At 36.4% G+C, this 19,837-nt stretch overlaps 1 protein-coding gene across 1 annotated transcript in view; it reads right to left on the reverse strand.

Annotated features, from left to right (window-relative positions):
* Positions 1-19,837, reverse strand: part of LOC126167427 (protein KIAA0100) — a 296,899-nt gene that overhangs the window by 238,262 nt on the left and 38,800 nt on the right. The window contains exons 3-4 of the mRNA XM_049920476.1: positions 11,625-11,840; positions 3,369-3,647 (exon numbers count right to left, since the gene is read on the reverse strand). Of these exons, the coding sequence (XP_049776433.1) occupies positions 3,369-3,647; positions 11,625-11,840 (495 nt within the window). The remainder of the gene's footprint in view (positions 1-3,368; positions 3,648-11,624; positions 11,841-19,837) is intronic.

Raw genomic sequence — 19,837 nt, forward strand, 5'->3', positions numbered from 1 at the left:
ACAGCAACACGTTGCCAGATCACTTACAGTGTAGTCAGTCTCATTACTTTTCTCAAATACTTCATAGTTTTGCAGAAATTTCCCCTTCTCAAATCTTTCAATTAATTCCTATTTTTGTTTTAATGTCAACATGTTTCTTTTGTTTCTCTGTCACTTCTCTTACTAATTTCTTTTACCTTGCTTCGTTAATACTTACACACCAATTAACATCAGAAAACTGTGTTTGTTTTTCATTTAAATGGAACAGGCTGTTCGATAACAATGGGAATGGTACTCTGTTGTCATGCAGCAGCTGTCGGAACAATGAAAATTGTCATACAGCATATTGTTTATTGCTGTTTGCTAGAGAAAAATATTGCGCATCTATCTCCTTTCTTCTTTCTGCATAAATAACCCACACACAAATAACTGGGAGCACAATGAATCTTGATTTATATACTCAGCCCTAAATGAACCATCTGAAGGCATTCCTAACAACAAGTGTTGTTTTATTTACACAATTTTCATTCCACTCTTTCCAAATGGAGGTCTACTGCTATAACATTCCTCCATCTGGTATGGTACTATGAAGAAGGCAAATGACACAATACTGATGTTTCTAGGCCTTATAGCGACAAAACAACAAAATGACATTTGTCCATGAAGTTCATATTAAAAAACTGCAGCTAACCATTTACAGTCATGTTCAGTCTGACATCATTGATGCAAGTGGTACTCGACAACCAAGTAGCGAGTATTATAGAGATAGAGATAGAGAGAGAGAGAGAGAGAGAGAGAGAGAGAGAGAAGGTGGCCATGAGACGATGTATCAGCTGCTGTGATGACTTCTAAAATTTGTGCAAAAATTGGCCTAAATGAAAGAAAAGAAAATAATTTATTAACCTTGATACTTCAGCCACCCAGAAAAGATTTCTCATATTTTCCAGAATGAATAAAATCTATACTAAGCTAAGGTCCACCATTACTACAGCTATTTCATCTCCAAACAAGAGCTTTCTACAGTGTAAGCTGTACCTGTAATGACATGTGCAAGTGAGGCAGAACATATCATATGAATAGAAATTTGACACTGTAGACAAATAGTATGTGGTGAGTTATGATTGTATTATGCACTACATAAGTTCCTGATAATATAATAACCAAATTGAGCAATATCACTCTCACTATGACTTACAGAAGACTGTAAACAAAGTAAAAGAGTATTTCTATTCTAAGAGAGATAATACTTTCAAGTTGCCTACAGTCTAGAGCCTGGCCTTAAGGCACACCATTAGTCATTCAGAAAAGCAGCTTATTTATCAAAGATATCAAAAAAAGTTATGTCCATATGTTGTTTGTTATTCACATGACACTGAATGCCAGTTCTCACCATCATAATCAAAATAACAAGTTTCTTGTGGAGGCCATTTTCACATCAGCAGTATATAAATTGCAGTAGTTTAAAAGTAAAATGCCTTCTGCATGCTGCAAGTTATGGTTTTTCTTTTTCTTTTTTAACAGCTCATTGAAGTTGTTATAATAAAATGGAAAGTTAGTTACAGATCAGTGTCTAAATTATTATTTGTAAATTAGACAGCTTTCTCTTATGTGGCAAACTGTTTGAAAGCTTACCGTTCACTTTGTGGCCACTGTTATCAAAATATAGCGCTATAGCTGCCATTTTCTGTGTCTACAGTATAAAGCTTTTGGCCAAACAAGGCTTCATCAGATGGACAACATGCCCACACACACACACACACACACACACACACACACACACACTGTCAAATAAAGCTTTCAGTCAGACAGGCCTTCACCAAAAAAGTGCGCGCGCACACACACACACACACACACACACACACACACACACACACACACACACAATCACAGTTTCTGATTGCCACAGCCCGACAGACTGTGGCAGCCAGAGACCATTGGTTTGTTTGTGTGTGTGTGTGTGTGTGTGTGTGTGTGTGTGTGTGTGTGTGTGTGTGTGTGTGTGTGTGGCGCGCGCGTGCGCACTTTTTTGATGAAGGCCTGTCTGACTGAAAGCTTTATTTGACAGTCTTTTTGTTGTGCCTATCTGCGACTCAGTATCTCCCCTAAATGGTGAGTAGCAACTATCCTTTTCATAATTCCATCCTAGATTTTTCATTGTTTTCTTTCTCTTTTTCATTTATAGACTTAGGAGAGAAATGGCATTTTTGATCATATACTGGGATTTTTTGTGTTATGTGATCAATCGGTGTACACAGTGAATGGTTAATCATGTTCGGTAATCATTTAGTAGTAGCTTCATTTCAGCTTTTACTTTGCATATGTGATAATTTTCTCGTAAGGTTGGGAGGCATCTTTTATTATATATTCTAACTATTTTCTTGTCTTTCTCTCTTGTAGTAGATTTGTGAGTACATTTTCTTAAAGGTTCTGCATGATTCTTCTATGGATGACTTCTGCAAAGGCTGCTACAAATGTAACAGGTATATAATTAGGGCCAATTAAGTTCATAATGCTGAATAATTGGATATCCCAACAGTGTTGTTCTATAAGGATGATAAAGCAATCAATGAGCTGAGTTTGTACACCACTTATTTTAAAAGCTTTCTTTATACACTCTGATAAAAGTCCCATTTTGAAACACAGTTTTAACCTCCCATGAATTTTCACAACAATATCCTCTCTGCTGTCTAGTGAAAGATCATTCTGAAAATAAACCACACACTGTGGTGAAGCCACTGTCAGTACTATTATTTCTCTTGACGAATGCTTGGCCAGCAAAGTCTGCACGAGAGCTATAGATAAATTTGGAAAGTAGTAGAGAGGTATTCGTAGGTTTAATGATAGGTAGGTAAGTGTGCATGTCTAGATTGCTCAGTTGGTATGAAAAGTAACTTTAAAGGCGAAGTTCCAGTCAAACAAACAGCTTTAATTTATCAGAAAATTTCATAATAGTGTGCATTCTATTGACAAAATAAGATTTAGTCTACACGGTTTTCATCATTTCCCACTTTTTCAGTGCTCTGACACAATGATGGACTGCCAGAATGAAAATACTTAGTTATCAGGAATAAATAGGAGAAGAAAAGCCAATCAGTCTTGCAACTTCCAATACTATGTGAAGATGTGTGTTTCTTATGAAGTTTCCCATACCAACTTGTTTATGTTTTATTTATCTCATCAGTCTTTACATGTCCTATCACAAAACCTCAGTGAAAATCTGTACTACTTTCTATGCAACAGGCTTGGCCTTACCACAAGGATTCACCTATGTTCTAAGTACAATATACCACTAAAGTCTCCACAGAAATGAATGAAATTTAATAAATGTATCACTTATCAATTGTATTTCCTTGTGAGCAGCAGAAAAAGGAACAATGAAGTAACAATACCTCAACAGAAAATGCTCCTTGGGCTACGAATGTTGCCTCCATTGTTATTCCAAAGGAAACTTCTCCAAGGCATGCCTGACATGTTTCATCTTTTTGTACTGCATGTCTTAATATTTTGGCAGTTGCTGATGTGATTGATACATTAGCTATCAGGCTGCGAGCATTATGCACAATGCTTCCATCCAGATGAACCTCTCCAGCTGTTGCATGAATCAACCATTCGGGAGACTCAGCACGCAGAAGTATTGTGTTTACATTGTATATATGGACAGCCATGAACTGTTAAAAGAATGAGAATACATTAAAAAATAACACAATAAGTGTTCAAACAATTAAACAACATATTTTACATCTGAAAGCTGTATTTCTTGAAGTGGGTATATGAACGATGTGTGTAAAATGTTGATGTGACTATCATCAAAATTATTATTATCCTCATCATCATCATAATCATAATCATAATCATGATTATCTCCAGCTGCTGAGATTTAATTTCTTGGCATTTGGCTGTTAATGGATGCCTTTGGGAATATAATTTTATAACAGCGTTTGAAGAGAGTGACCCGCAGCACAAATGCTGCAGACGGGTTTCTCCTCTCAATGATTCTTCAGTCTCTAGGAAAAAAAATTGTAGAAATAGAGATTTACAGCAGGCTGAGTAAGGAAGGTGATATAGTGCCTCCCAGGCCTACTTCTATAGTATGTCATCCAAATATCTGACAAATGGCATCTGGCACTGTCATGGTGAACTACTGACAGCAACTGTTGCCAAGTTTAGGAAGTTTGCTTTTACTTTTGCAAACAGCAGACTGTAGATGGTACTGCAGGTATTCAGCACACAAGACATCATTTACTTTTGTTTCTTGAGAACTGTTCTCCTATTGCCTTTTCATTTCAGTGTGAATCATGTATCAAAAGTTTAGGTAAATACAACAGCAATCTGATCACACAATGGAAACTAAAGGTAGGAATGTCAAAAATGTAAGGAAAGTAGCAATCCACTTTTCCTACAATAACATTCCAAATATTGGTGCACTTTCTTTACAAAATAAGATTTTTTTAAAAAAAGGTCACAGGTCATTGTACATGTGTGTGTTATTTAACATTTACTAAATGTATTCTTGATGTAACTGATCCTTTGTGTAAATAAATTGCAGTTACAGAATCAAGCATTCAATTTTTTTTTAAAGATATTTGGCATCCAATTTGTGAACGTCCTGAGTTTCTTTCAGATGATTTTGAGCATACTAAAGATTATTTAAATTTCAATGTATTGGCTTTAATTTTTATGTTAATCATATTTCAGATTAGGCCACAAAACACAAATTTGTAGCATACTGGAGTGACACTGACTAGAGATATTGGCACTGTTGAACAGATTTGTGTGTTGGCGTGCAGTTGTTGAAAGAGAGACAAACCATCTATTATTGCTATTGTTAAGGTATTACCACCTGCACAAGAATAAGTGGCTAACCCTCTGCCACATACTTTCCATTTATCCCACATTTGGACTAGGTGATTTTAATAGGTGTTTGAGAGTCTGAAATTCTCTCACTGCTGTAGCAGTGGAGCAGTGTTGTAGACCTCTCTCTCTTGTGGCATCAGTGTATTTATATAGATTCTGAATATTCCATAATCCTGATGTATAACAATTTTTGAGCAGTCACTCAAATCTACCACAAATTCAATAAGGTATAAAGAATACAACATTTTTATCATTTGCCACTGTTATTATTCTAGAGTGTTTCTTAATAGCAATGCCACTTCAAAAAACATGATTTCTATATATTGGTAGAAAGCAAAAAATTAGTAACTTAACAATGAAAGAAATGAAACACAGTTTGTTGAAATTATAGCTGCCAAATTTCAAGAGGCTACTAATATGTGGAGATATCATCCAAGTCCAACCTTATTCTGATAACTTTATATACACTTGAAAATGAACAGTGTCTGAAATTAGTAGCGCAAATAAAACAATTGAAAACACAGCCTGGCGGAATCATGTCTTTTCAAATTTATTGTCCCCTCTTCCCCCAAAAGAAGAACAGAATTGTTGCTACAATACTCTTAGATGGTACTCAGTAGTGCTGGTGAAGAACTAAAAACACTTTTAATTGATTTGCTTGGAGACAAAATTAATTTAAAACAAATTTAATGATGTATGATATATCCAGATTTATAATTTATGTAAATAGTGATCTAACAATTACAAGTATCATTCACATATTTTCATATAATAATGTATTGAATTAAGAGTTCATCAACTGTACTAAAATCTAAACTATAAATATTCAATGAATTATCTTAACAAAGGCAAATCCTGTGAAACTGACTACAAATTACTGTTATTTTGCTACAAATAATATGGCCTAATTATTATGAATTTTAATTTAAAAGATACTGTCTTAACTAAATTGCATTGTGTGTTTATTGTAACTGCAGATCATTACAAATATTAAAATCAAGTATTAAAAAGGCATGGATGGAAAAAAAATTGAGGTATGACATTTATCTTTTTCCCACCATGTATACCTTTCCCTAGGCAAAGGCAGGCTTCTGACTGCAGCTTATTTGACAGACATTTTGTTAAAAAATCAACAGTTTAAATTTATTACTTCAGGGACCATACGCAATACTGTGTAACATGCAAGACTGAATTGAATCATTCATTAAAAGCCTTGTTGTTTGGGAAATCTGTCTAAATTCCAAATTAATTGGGTGCTTCGATAATCTTCACAATTTCTTAGTAGAAATTCATTTTAATTTGGATGAAAATGTCAAGAATAAAATTATGCACCATTTGAAGGAATTTTGAAAAATTTCAAAGACTATTTCCCTGCTCTATCTAGTAATAACAAATGGATTCACAATTACTTGGAATAGACAATAAATTTGGATTCCACATAGAAGTGTAAACTGAAATGAGTAGCTACTCAAAACTTCCAGTGACTAAATTACAGAAAATAAATCTTTGTAACCGATAAGTTTCTGCTTAAGCTTAGAGATGAAGTTTCCAATGCTATTAAATAAAGCGGTAACAAGTTTATTACTTGTCTCGTCCACATATCTGTGTGAAAGGCGTTTCCTACTTACATGTATATAAAAAATAAATCCAGAAACAAACTTTACAGTGAAAGTAATTCAAGACTGTCTTTACCTTCTATTGTTCCTTGTTTCAAAATTATGTCACATACAAAGCTGATGGATCCTCCTTAAAGAATTCCAAGGAAGGGCTGAGCCAGTTAATTCCATAATGAAAACTTGTAGATTGATAGAAAAGTGTAAAATACATTAATATTGCATACTAGACCTACCTACTACCCAAAAGCTTCATCAGCACATTTGATGTGGTTACAGGTGAAATGTAAAGCACTACAAAAGCAGTAGGCTATTAAACCATTTCCGCTGAATTCAATCACTTCCATGTTACGATCAATACTTTTCTGTGTAACAAACATTATTTTACATTATGCATTATTTTTCTTTGTAAAGGATGAAGAACACACTGTTCCTAGCATCAAAAACGTTCACGATTCTCAAAGAAATGCAGACGATTCAGAAAGCAGTTTTGCACGTGTGTGGCCAGCCATTCCTGCCTTCCCTGCACTGTCTCTTTCCCTGTTGCATCGAGCCCTGTTGACACTAGGGCTTAGCCAGGTACCCGAATGACCCATGGGCCTCGACGGCACATTGGTGCCAATGCACTCTGTTGCTGGTACAATTCAGGTCGGCTACCTGCAGTGCAGGCAACCAGATGGGTCAGCTGACCACAGCCAGTCTTGGCCGGGTAAATGTGGTACAATGCATGGCTCTGCACCTCACCCCCTAGGTAATTCTTCTTTCTGGGAAGACATTTTTGCGATGTTCAGAATTAAACAACCCCTAATTATTGTTCCCTCTATCTGTCCAGAATCCTTTCCTTATCTGTTAGTGTATTCCATCCTTATCATTAATAACTAATGCCTCATTTCTTTGAATGGTCCTCATTTGTTTCACCATCAGACACATTTTTCTGCTGTCAAATACTGTATTTGGCCTCTCTACTTCATTAGTCATATTTGTCATGAATTTTTTTTTCTCTATCCTCAGAATGCTGTTTGCTTCTCTTTATACGTTCTACACTGTTTCTTGCTCTCGTGCACAATTTCGATTCTAGCATGAGAGTTTGTCTTGCTCTCTTCTTGGTTTTTTACAGCATGTTCACATGTATAATTGAACCAATCCTTACTGGTTATTGGCATTAGGCTTACAGTGCTCTTTAAACATTCCCATAGATCATTAACATTTCCTTCATTACTGCAGTCTGATGCCAGGACTTCAAATTTGTTACGCACTCTGATATTATACTGGTGACACAACTCAGGATCCATAAGCTTCTCAGCATCAAACTGTCTATTGGCCATCTTTTTCCTCTTTCTTTTATAATATAGCTGTACCTGGTAGTTTGCTGATTGCTAGTTAATGGTCTGTGTCTGCATTAGCCCCCCTGTAACGTGTCATATACTTCTTGTATGTCTCATCTGTAAGAATATGATCAATCTCATTCATGGTATTATCTTCTGGGGAAATACAAGTCACTTTGTGTATCCATTTGTGTGTGTGTGTGTGTGTGGGGGGGGGGGGGGGAGTCATCGAGCTTACTCCAAGTTTCCAGCTGAGCGTATTTTTAACAAAGCTTTATAATGATCAAAACACAATCACTTGAAATTCATGCAGTTATACCCATTCCTACAATACTGTTTGTAAACTCTGTAGATCTTTCTTTAAGCTTTTAAAAATAATTACTTTTGTTTTCTGTATCATTTTAGACATTTGATAATGGTTGAATGGCCAAAACTGTTGGTAACAACACAAAATAAAAAGATGTTATAAAATTAGCTACCTGTTTGATAATGAAACTTTTGACATGCTACCCACTCTTCACTTCAAAAAATATTAACTCTACTTGTGGAAAGTGGGCAACTATCTCTCCTGTCTTGGCTATTTTGTTTGAACAGTGGCATAAGTAACAGAACTGTATTTATAAGCTACTTGTGCCCTTAATCTACACAAAATCCTTCTTTTATTTACATATACAACAGTTTAACACAGTTATAAACAGATAACATTAATATAGTGAAAGGAGGCTTGCCTGCAGAGGAAGCTGTGACTGTTGAAATTAAGTTTTGCAGAGCAGCCACAACACCCACTCACTCTTTTGATAGGTTTCACTCTACATTACAAGTGCATCATCAGAATATATGAATTTTAGAGTCTGAAGTACATTTCCGGCACCACAAATAAGTTGGCTGTATCATTGTACAGCCAACTTAATACATGGTGCTGGCAATGTAATCAGCCAAACACTGTATTTTAAATTGTAAATTCCAGACATTCTGATGGTGCTGTTATAATACTATACAGTGAAACTGGTTAATAAAACCTACTGAATGCAACCATAGCTGTCCTGAACACCTTAATTTAGACAACATTAAATTAATCTTGCAACTCTTCATATTGACCAGTATCAGAGGAGCTCCAATTTGAAAGAAAAGATGGGAAGAAGGAAGAAAGGAAGGATGTAATGAAACATTTTTATCACAGCTGCAGTATTGTTCACAAGAGATGTTTATGCTCAGGGTCAGCATTTCTCATCACAGAGGTGGGAAACATTGCTGATAAATTAGGAGCACACACAGGATATAATACTAAACCCAATGTTTAGTGCAACCATTTATGAAGGACAAGCTGATGGACTGAATTCATTGCAATGTAAAACATTTGTAACACTTGACAAAAAAAGGTGCAGCATCCAGAAAGGAAGAATGAAATAAGATGAGACTTTGCAGGTTGATAAGGTATGTGATGATGTTTCAGTGAGTACAAAATCATCAAGTCCAGTTTACAAATAACTTGACGGTACCAGCTGATTTATCAGTATTGCACTGCACCCTCTCTGGCCTTGATGCATGCACCACTTCATTTGGGATTGGTGTTATAAAACCATGTACTTTTATGAGGCAAGCAGGTCCACATATCTAATTGGTCATTGATACTCTGGATATTGTCACAGGGACAGAGTTGACGTATGGGTCTGTCCCACAGATATTCTATAGGGGACAGATCTGAGGATCTTGCTGTCACAGGACTACTCCAATGTCACAATGTCAAGCAGTTTGTAGGGATACATATCAAGTGTGGGTGAGCATTGTCTTGTCGAAAAATGGCACAGAGATACTGCCTTAGGAGAAGTAAAGCATGAGGATGCAGGATGTCTGTGACTTACCATTTTTCCACCTGATTTCCCTCAATCACTACCAGACTTGACCTAAAGTAATACCGAATGGCTCCTCACACCATGACGTCACGAGTCAACACTGTTGTCCCTCTCCAAAATGTTGAAAGAATTAGACCTATTCTTCAGGTCGCCACCACATTTACTGATGACAGTCATCCAGAGTTGCGTAGAACCACAATTCATTGCTGAACACAATGCAATGCCATTCATCAGCACTCCATACTTACTGGTCACAGTACCATTCAAACACAGTCATTTATGTTGTAGCCCTAATGGAAACCCAGACATGGGATAGTAATTCCATATTCCTCCTATTGCTAGACTCTGACCAATGGACCGTGATGACATAGAAATCTGCAGTGGGTTCTTGGATAATGGGCACAGATGTAACGGTATTATGACGTGCTTGGTGCACAATATGACAATCATTCCTTGTGGTGGTCAATACGGTTGGCCAGAACCTGGACACCAAGTATGTCTGTCCTGACATTGCCAATCAGTCCAGTATCAGGTCACTGTCACATACAGTGCCCCACAAATCTGGATATTGTTCAATTTCACCAGCCGTCCAAATGGAGAGCCACAATGAGGCCCCTTGGAAGCTCTGTCATGTGCTTGCTGTCTGACACAAGGCACAGCATCTCTGTATCTTTCACAGTGATCACTCAACATCTGATGCCGTTCACACCTGTTATTCTAACAACACTAAACATAAGCAATGCCAATGAATTTTGGTGGTCATTCTATCCATCACAGAGAGAGAGAGAGAGAGAGAGAGAGAGAGAGAGAGAGGGAGAGAAAAGAGAGAGGGAGAGAGAGACCAGGCCTCACTGCATAATTTTTTGATCGCAAAGATTAATCTGTGACAACTGTCATTTGAATGTTTTCTTTCATGTGAAATACTGCTTTATATTCCTTGCTGCTTTTTTATCTGATTTTATTTGTTTTGTGTTTGTCATAGCAAGAAATTCTGTAGAGCTTCCTATACTCCCGACATCACTTTGCTATTCCTATTCCAGGCTGTTTATTTTTTCTTATGTTTTTGAAAGAACATACAGTATTCAAATGTTAAATATTTGATTAGTTCTGATCCAATTTGCCTGTTGTCCCTACTTTAACTATGATATGAACAATATTATGAAAATGATAGATTGCAACTCAGCATAAAAATGACACACTGAGTTGCAGACAACCACAACAAAAGGCTGTTACACACAGAGCTTCTGGCCATGGGTTTCTTCAGAAAGGAAGAGAAAAAACATAAAATGATATAAGGAGGTGCACCACACTCATACATGGCCACTCTCTCTGGCTGCTGGAGCCAGAATGCAATGGTGTCGTGTCAATTGGAAACAGCAATCTGTAGTGGGGCGGGGAAGGGGGGGGGGGGGGGGGATATTAAGATATCATCCTGTCCTCAACCTAGAGTAACCTACTGTCCCTCACATCCTAAAACCAACAATAGTGCCCACCCCCTCTGTCCTATTACTTCCTCCTGATTCACATCCCCCCCCCCCCTCATTGCGCTCTGCTCTCTGTCAATGCCACTCATCATTTCCCCTCTCTGCTTCTCTCCTTTTCTGCTCCCCATTCCCCCCACCCCGTCCCTCCCCTACAGCCAACCAACACCATGCCAGGCAGCTTCGTCTGGCCAACATCAAGTCCCTTGTGTAGAAGTGTGGGATTTTTTTCCTTTTTCTTTTTCTGTTCTGGAGGTGGCTTTGCGAAAAGCTCTGTTTGTAACAGTCTTTTTTGTTGTGGCCGGCTACAACTCAGTGTGTTGTCTTTACATTGAGAAGTAATCTATCCTTATCATAATAATACTGATATTTCAACCTGGAATTTCCACTGTTTGACAATATTTACTTATCAAGTTTTTTTTTTATTTTATTTATTTTTATTATGAAAATATATATACATAATTACACATATGGAATGTTGTACAATGAAATTATGGGAACAAAGTACACTGATTGTACCTGTGCAAATGTAATTATCACCGGAGGAATCTTCTTATTGCAGAAGTTGGGGCTTTCACTCTCTCCTTTAGAAAAATGAGCTTTATTTACTTTATCACCTTTAACATCACTACCAAACACATCTTTATTTATGCGTACATCTTTTATTACTACAGAAATAAGTTTGGTAACTTCACTGCTGAAGAAACTGCTGCGGAAACCAACTTCATCGATGTGCTGGAAAAAAAAAACAAAAAAAAAGAAAAAGACAGATCAAAATGCAGACAGGCAAGTAGCAATCTATTTCATATTCATAAATGTTACATAAGAGATTACTATTATCCACAGTAAACATATTTATAGCTAAATCTGAATCACTAACATATGCACATAACCTTTCTCCAGAAAGAAACTGAAATTTTAATACACTATGCTCTACTGAAAGATTCACAGAAAAGGTATACTTTTCCTGTTGAAGACATAAATGTGCAGCTGTGAGGCTGTGCTACAGGGGCTCACAACTGCTGAGTACCAGTAAGGATGCAAGGAAAGAAAAACCACATTAACATTTGCTATTTATTGTGTCAGATAGCAAATAAAGACAAAATATAAAACTTTAGGGGAGGAAAACTTTTTAAAGAAACAGCAACTCAGTTTGCATTACTATGATAGCTGAATTTGAAAAACCAGGCACTACAGACAAACTTGCAATACTTATATGTGTTAAAAAGATTGACTTAGGTGAACTGAACACTTAGTGATGTTCAAATTGCTGTACATGGATGACAAGGACATTAATGACCAAGTGGTTATTTGATTAACAAATGAGAAGGTAAAATAGCAAAGTGTTCAGTTGTGGAGAGTGCTAAATCACATTGCAATGCCACCCTAATGAATGTGAAATTTGTCTTTTTGCTTTCAAACAATACTTCACACTGCCCAGCCCTTGAATTGGGAAACTATTCATAATCGTAAAGTCTTTTGTTGGCATAAAGTGCCACCATATATGCCTATGAACAGTACAATCTACCAGTGTATTGACCATACTCTGTGGATATCCTCTGCATTTAGACAAGTCTCTCTGATTACAACTGTTGTCATGTTTATATTAGCAAATGATGTTTTGAAATATGTAGACAAGAAAACACTGTTAATTGGTGTATTCTGTGATTTTGCATAGCTCACTACAGTATCAACGGACAAGTGGGTGACTGGCTAAAATCTTAGCTACAGATCAGGCAGCAAAAATTAGTTTTAGATTCAAAAATGGGAAGAGGAAACAGTGTTTGGGAACAGCATTTGTGGAGTGCTACAGGAATTTGTCCTTGGTCTCCTACAATTTCTAACATACTGTAATTATCTATCCTTTCTCTCCACCAGTGCTAGCAACTTTACAATGACTTCTGATGAAATAAGCATCGTGATTGACAACAAAATATCTGGCACCCTAAAGACTGCCCTTTGCTTGCAGATATTCTGAAACGATTTGCAGTAAATTCACAAGTATTAAACACCACCAATAATCTATTCGGTCCTCAGCAGAAGAGCTGAATGAGATTGTTACTGCTCACAAAAGTCAGCAGAAAAGTGAATACATTGTCCAGAATTCTTAAGTGTGCCAACTTCCTCTCAATCTTGTGAAGGCTGTGCTTACCAACACTTGCCATATTGGAGATATCACAGTCTCAAAACTTGCCTATTTTGTTTATTTACACTCAAATGTTACAGAAACATTTTCTGGACATGGCCGTACCAGGGACCTGGCAAGATAGGCTCCTGCCAAGAGCACAGGCATAGACTGGGTGCAAAACCTGACCACGTGGCCAGTTAAAAAAAAAAAAAAAGTGGTTTAAGAATTAAAGTAGAGAAGTATATGAATTTTCCTATCCCTCGTGTTTCTGTCATTTCTTCCAACGAGAAGCTCTGCCTCATCCCGTCACAGCAAATGCCTGCTGTTGTCACGGCATCATTTTGATAAGGGAGTCTCATCAAGAAAATTACTATTACCAAACATATGTGTATCTCTAATGGGGTTTCAATGGCAACAGCCCATTTGGTTCACACAGCTGCCACTTACACAACTATCTCATGCTCAACAATGAAGGTCTTGTTGCAACTTTGCTACAATATTGTGGGATCTCATTTGTCAATGAGAAGGTGTTGAAGCAATACATTCCACATTCCACATAATGCTACTTGGCTGAAGGCACCCAATTATTGTCGACTGAGGACTAAAGCAAGACTCTTTGAGCTAAAGTGTTTTTAAAGTATTTAACAGAATAATAAATGCAATAGAAATAAATCTCAGATAAACCAAAAAATTTTATCTGACTAATTTCCCGTGAAGAAACACCAGAAATGAAAGCTCTGTCTTATGCTGGAAGACGTGTATTCTGATGCCAAATATAGCAGAGCTATAGTAGCTAGTTAAAGTAACAGCTGCTTTCAAGTTCTATGTGAAAGAGCAAATAAAGTGCACTGACACAACTTCCCATATGAATATTTCAAAGGTTTCTTCAAAATATGGGTTAAGATATGCTTATTTGTTTGCAGTATCATGGGTGAAACCAGACTAACATCTTGCCCACATGATGCAACACAGCTTGTAAACTTGACCCCAGTGTCATAATCGAGGAGTTTTCTTCAGTCAAAACAAATAAATGCAAAATAAAATTACAATAAAGGGTAATAATAAAGCTGTGAAATCATCGTATCGGTCTGTTCGTATATATGAGCATGCTAACCTCCAAAACTTCTAGAGGAATTTTCATGGGGTTTTCGCAGGTAATTTGAGCATAGCTTGGGGCAATGTACAGTCTTTATTTCTTGGATCATGGAAGAAAAAGGATATCATATTTAAAGTTTTATCTAAAATCATCATACCTGTCTGTCTGAACACGCTAATCTCCAAAATTACTAGATGAATTTTCATAGGGTTTTCACATGTAACTTTAGCATAGCTTGGGACAATATACAGGTTTTATTCCATTAAAATTGAATCTAAAAAACGATATCTTACTTTAACATTTCGTCTAAAAGTATCATGTCAACTTGAACATGTTAATCTCCAAAACTACTAGATGAATTTTCATGGGGATTCTAAAGGTAACGTAAACATAGCTTGGGGCAGGATATAGGCTTTACACTACATTAATCCTTGTTCCGTAGATCATGAATACGATATTTTGTAATGATGTTGAGCGTGTCACTTTAACATAAGTTTTCTTTACACAAATTAATTATTTCTGAGTTACTACTTCATATCTAAGAATTCTTCTATTGAGTAGAAGGAGTTGTCATTCAGAAATTCTTTTAATTTGCTTTTAAATGTTGGTTGGCTATCTGTTAGACTTTTAATTCTATTTGGCAAATGACCAAGGATTTTTGTGGCAGCATACTTCACCCCTTTCTGTGCCAAAGTGAGATTTAATCTAGAATAGTGAATATCAACCTTTCTTCTAGTGTTGCAGCTATACACTTTGCTGTTATTTTTTAATTGAGATGGGTTATTAAAGACAAATTTCATAAGTGAATATATGTATTACGAAGGTACTGTGAATATCCTGAGTTCCTTAAATAAATGTCTGCAAAATGATCTTGGGTGGACTCCAGTTATTATTCTGATTACACACTTCTGTACGATGAATACTTTCTCTCTTGATGACGAATTGCCCCAAAATATGATGCCATATGAAAATAGTGAATGAAAATAGGCATAGTAGGCTAATTTACTGATATGTTTATCACCAAAATTTGCAATAACCCGAATAGCATAAGTAGCTAAACCTAACCGTTTCAGCAGATCATTGATGTGTTTCTTCCACTTCAATTTCTCATCAATGCACACACCCAGAAATTTTGAGTATTCTACCTTAGCAAGAGACTTCCGTTCATAGTCTATATTTATCAATGGTGTTATGCCATTTACTGTACAGAATTGTATAAACTGTGTTTTCTCAAAATTTAGTGAGAGGCCATTTGCAGAGAACCACTTAATACTTTTCTGGACGACATTATTTTTGCAATTTCCTCAGCTGAATCTTGCTTCAATTGTCTGATTACTATACTTGTATCACTAGCAAAAAATACTAACTTTGCATCTTCATGAATATAGAGTGGCAAGTCGTTAATATATATTAAGAACAATAAGGGTCCCAAGATTGAAGCCTGTGGGGCACCATTCTTGATACCTCCCCAGTTAGAAGACTCTGCTGTTTTTTGTAGACTATCTGTACTGTTAATTTCAACATTCTACATTCTTCCAGTTAAGTATGAATTAAACCATTTGTGCACTGTCCCACTCATACCACAATACTTAAGCTTATCTAGAAGAATGTCATGATTCACACAATCAAAACCCTTTGAGAGATCACAAAGTATCCCAATGGGGGATGTTCGGTTATTTACTGCATTCAATATTTGATCAGTGAAAGCATATATAGCATTTTCTGTTGAAAAGCATTTCTGAAAACCAAATTGACATTTTGTTAGTACTTCATTTTTACAAATATGTGATGCTACTCCTGAAGACATTACTTTTTCAAAAATTTTGGATAAAGCTGTCAGAAGTGAGACTGGGCGGTAGTTGTTAGCACCAGATCTATCCCCTTTTTTATGTAATGGTTTAACAATAGCATATTTCAGTCTATCTGGAAAAATTCCCTGTTTCGGTGAGCTACTACATATGTGGCTGAGAATCCCACTTATTTGTTGGGAACAAGCTTTTAGTACTCTGTTGGAAATGCCATCAATTCCATGTGAGCTTTTACTTTTGAGTGAATTGATTATTTTCCTAATTTCAGCAGGATTGGTGGGTTGAATTTCAATTTTATCAAATTGCGTAGGTACTGCCTCTGCCATATACTGCCTTGCATTTTCTAATGAATAGCTGGAACCCATTTTCTCTACAGCACTTAAAAATGATTAAAAGTGTTTTCTACTTCTGACTTCTTGCTAACAAACTTTTCATTGTGTTTGTCAGAAATAAAGTCTTCTTGTGCTCTCGGTTGCCCTGTTTCCCTTTTCACAATATTCCAAATTGTTTTAATTTTATTATCAGATGTGCTAATCTCAGACCCAATGCACATACTTCTGAACTTTTTAATAACTTTTCTTAATATAGTGCAGTAGTTTTTATAATGTTTCATTGTTTCGGGATCATTATTCCTCCTAGCTATAAGATACATTTCCCTTTTCTGTTTACAAGATATTTTTATCCCTTTAGTAAGCCATGACTTTTTAAATGGTTTCTTACAACTACATTTCACTGTTTTCTTAGGGAAACTGTTTTCAAATATACTCACAAAGATATCATGGAATAGGTTAAATTTTAAATTAGCATCATGTTCCCTGTACACCTCAGACCAGTCTAACTGTTGCAAGCTTTCCCTAAATTTCTGAAGTGTTAAATCGTTAATGGAACGCCCTATTTTGGAGGACTGTTTTGCATTACTGTTTGGAGCTATATCATATACTGTAGCTAGCTGTGCATCGTGACCAGACAGAACATTCTTAACAGGAAAAGTTTTTATTTGATTGAATTCATCTTGGTCTATGAAAATGTTATATATCAGTGTGTTGCTTTCCTGTGCCACCCGAGAAGGAAAATCAATAACTGATGTCAAATTGACAGAACTAAGTAACACTTCAAGGTCAAGATTTCTATCTGACTCAGAAAATCTACGTTGAAATACCCACAAACAATAATTTGCTTTCCTTTGTCTGACAGGTAGCACAACAAAGAATCCAAGGTTTAAAAAAAAAAATCCAAATGGGGACCTATACATGGCTACAATTATAAAAGTCCCTTTATTTAGTTTAAGCTCACATGCGCATGATTCTGTGTGTTGCTCTACCCTAAATTTTTTAGTTTCCAAATTTTTCACACTATGACTGATTTTAACATATATGGCAACTCCTCTCTCCATAGTGTCTCTACTTACATGTGCTGAAAGCTTATATCCACCTACATTTGCCATTTCCATACCTGTGACTATATGATGTTCAGACAGGCATAGTACATCTATTCCACCCTCAGTTTCTAAATCTTCTATACAAACAAGAAGCTCATCTACTTTGTTTTTTAATCTTCTGATGCAATATATTAAAATTATTTTTTACTGTTCTTTTATGTGAATCTTTTGACATATTAACATTATTTTTCACTGTACTGTTATGAGAATCTTGTGATACCTTCACATCACTAGTACCTGCTTGTCTGAACTTTTCATTAAGCATAATTTCAATCAATGTAGGATGATTGGATACTGATCTTAGCCTAAAAAAGTACTCCCTAGAGTTTCAGTGCCCCCCCCCCCCCCCCTTTTAAAGATTTTGCTATCATCCCAGCCAGTTTACCCTTCCATTTCCTATTGAGATGCAGGCCATGTCTTGTGAAGTCCCACCTACCAACCACCATCAACAGGAACCAAACCTATGCCTGACAAAGTAGCCATCCGAAGCAGCTGATCTAGCTCCATATTGACCCTCCTGACAGAGGTGTTCAAATGGGGCCGGTCATACCGCATGAAAGCAGGAACCAAGCCAACATTTGTATGGTTCATTGCAGATGCTATTTTTACCAGGTCACACTAAATATTGTAGCCCTGATCCCTTTCAATACTGTTTCGTGCTCCACCCACTACCACAACATGATTCCGCTTTGTAAAACCTTTGCAGGATGATCCTACATCTTCTATCACTTGGCTAAGATATGCACTGGGCTTGAAAATACTTGTGATCTGGTACCTGTCACCTAATTTTTCCTGCAAAATCTGGCCCACATCTTTTCCGTGGCTACTACCTAACAACAGAACTTTCCTCCTACTTTCTACTTTTTTTGCAACACTTGGTTTCCTAGTGAAAGTCTGTCGACTTACATCCACTTGAGCCTCTTTCTTAGCTGACTGAGATAGCAAGGCAAATCTGTTGTTTGTGCCAATGATGAAACTGTCTGATACTGTTCTCTTTCTGTGGCCCCTGTTCCTTGCTACCACTTCTCGTCAGTCTTCACCCTCCTGCCCCCTTAACCTCATCAGTTCCTGCCTAGCACTATCCAGTTCAGCCCCAAGGGCTCTAATCTTCCTGTCCTGTTCCACTATTTTCCTATCCCTTGAACATAATCTGCAATACCATGGAAGAGACCCACTTACTTCCCCAGTTCCTATGCCACTACATTCACCCCAATGAAACCATCTGCCACAACAGCTGCACAGAACCCCAGAACTGACTTTCCTACGGCAGCTCAAACACTTCTCGCTCATGGTTGTTTACAATATTTTTTACAAAATTTATCTAGGCAATAACAGTAACTACAGATCACAAAAGCCACTAAAGTTATGTGGAACACTAATATATGTGTATACTATTAATATAGTAACGTAATGCAGTTAAACTAACGTTAAAAATCAAAACTTGTATACCCAAAAAATTAGGCCTAATAACGTGTATGTGCAATACGTACTTTACGCATTTTGAAAGGAAATAAAAGATAGAACTTAAAACCTTTAGTTCCCCAAGCAGATACGGTACTACTATATATATGTGTAATGAAAACAACCTAAATTCTTCACTTAATACTTAAAGAAATGTCTTAAATTTGTATGTAATTTAATCAAAATCAGATCCTGGAAAAAATTGTTTTTTAAATTTTATACGCGTCTGCTCAACTTAGTTGTTTGGCTGTTTACCTAAGTGACAACATAGTACAGCAAAGAACCAATACATGACACCATTAGTTTTGTAGTCATCAAAGAATCAACAGATGGTGCTTTTAGTTTTTTACTCCAGTGATAGACATATTTTGGAAGTTTATCTCAGTGACAGAATTAAGTGCTTCTACCTTTTTCTTTACTCATACACAAACAGTGAATTTACTTAGATGGGGTATATGGACTTACAGATTTCACTTTGGGTATTAAAAAGTTACCAAAATTGCTTTGCTTCTTTTGATAGGTTTTATTTATATTTCATTTCTTGACTAGGAAAAATTAATTTTTTGGCAATGTTATCCTATATGTGTTCCACTTCTACTGGCTGAGGTACAGAACCCTAAAAAGTGATGGTATGTCCTATGGGTTCTAAATCTTTACATTTAGAATCATATATTACCAGGGGAAAGACGTAAAGAAAAATTAAAGAGAGCTTGGGAGAAAAAGAGAACCAAGAGCTGAGACAGAAAACCAGTCCTATGCAAAGAAGGGAAAGCTGAAAAGTGGAAGGAGTATACAGAGGCT

The sequence above is a fragment of the Schistocerca cancellata genome, chromosome 1 (assembly GCF_023864275.1).
Source record: "Schistocerca cancellata isolate TAMUIC-IGC-003103 chromosome 1, iqSchCanc2.1, whole genome shotgun sequence".
Classification (NCBI taxonomy): Eukaryota; Metazoa; Arthropoda; class Insecta; order Orthoptera; family Acrididae; genus Schistocerca; species Schistocerca cancellata.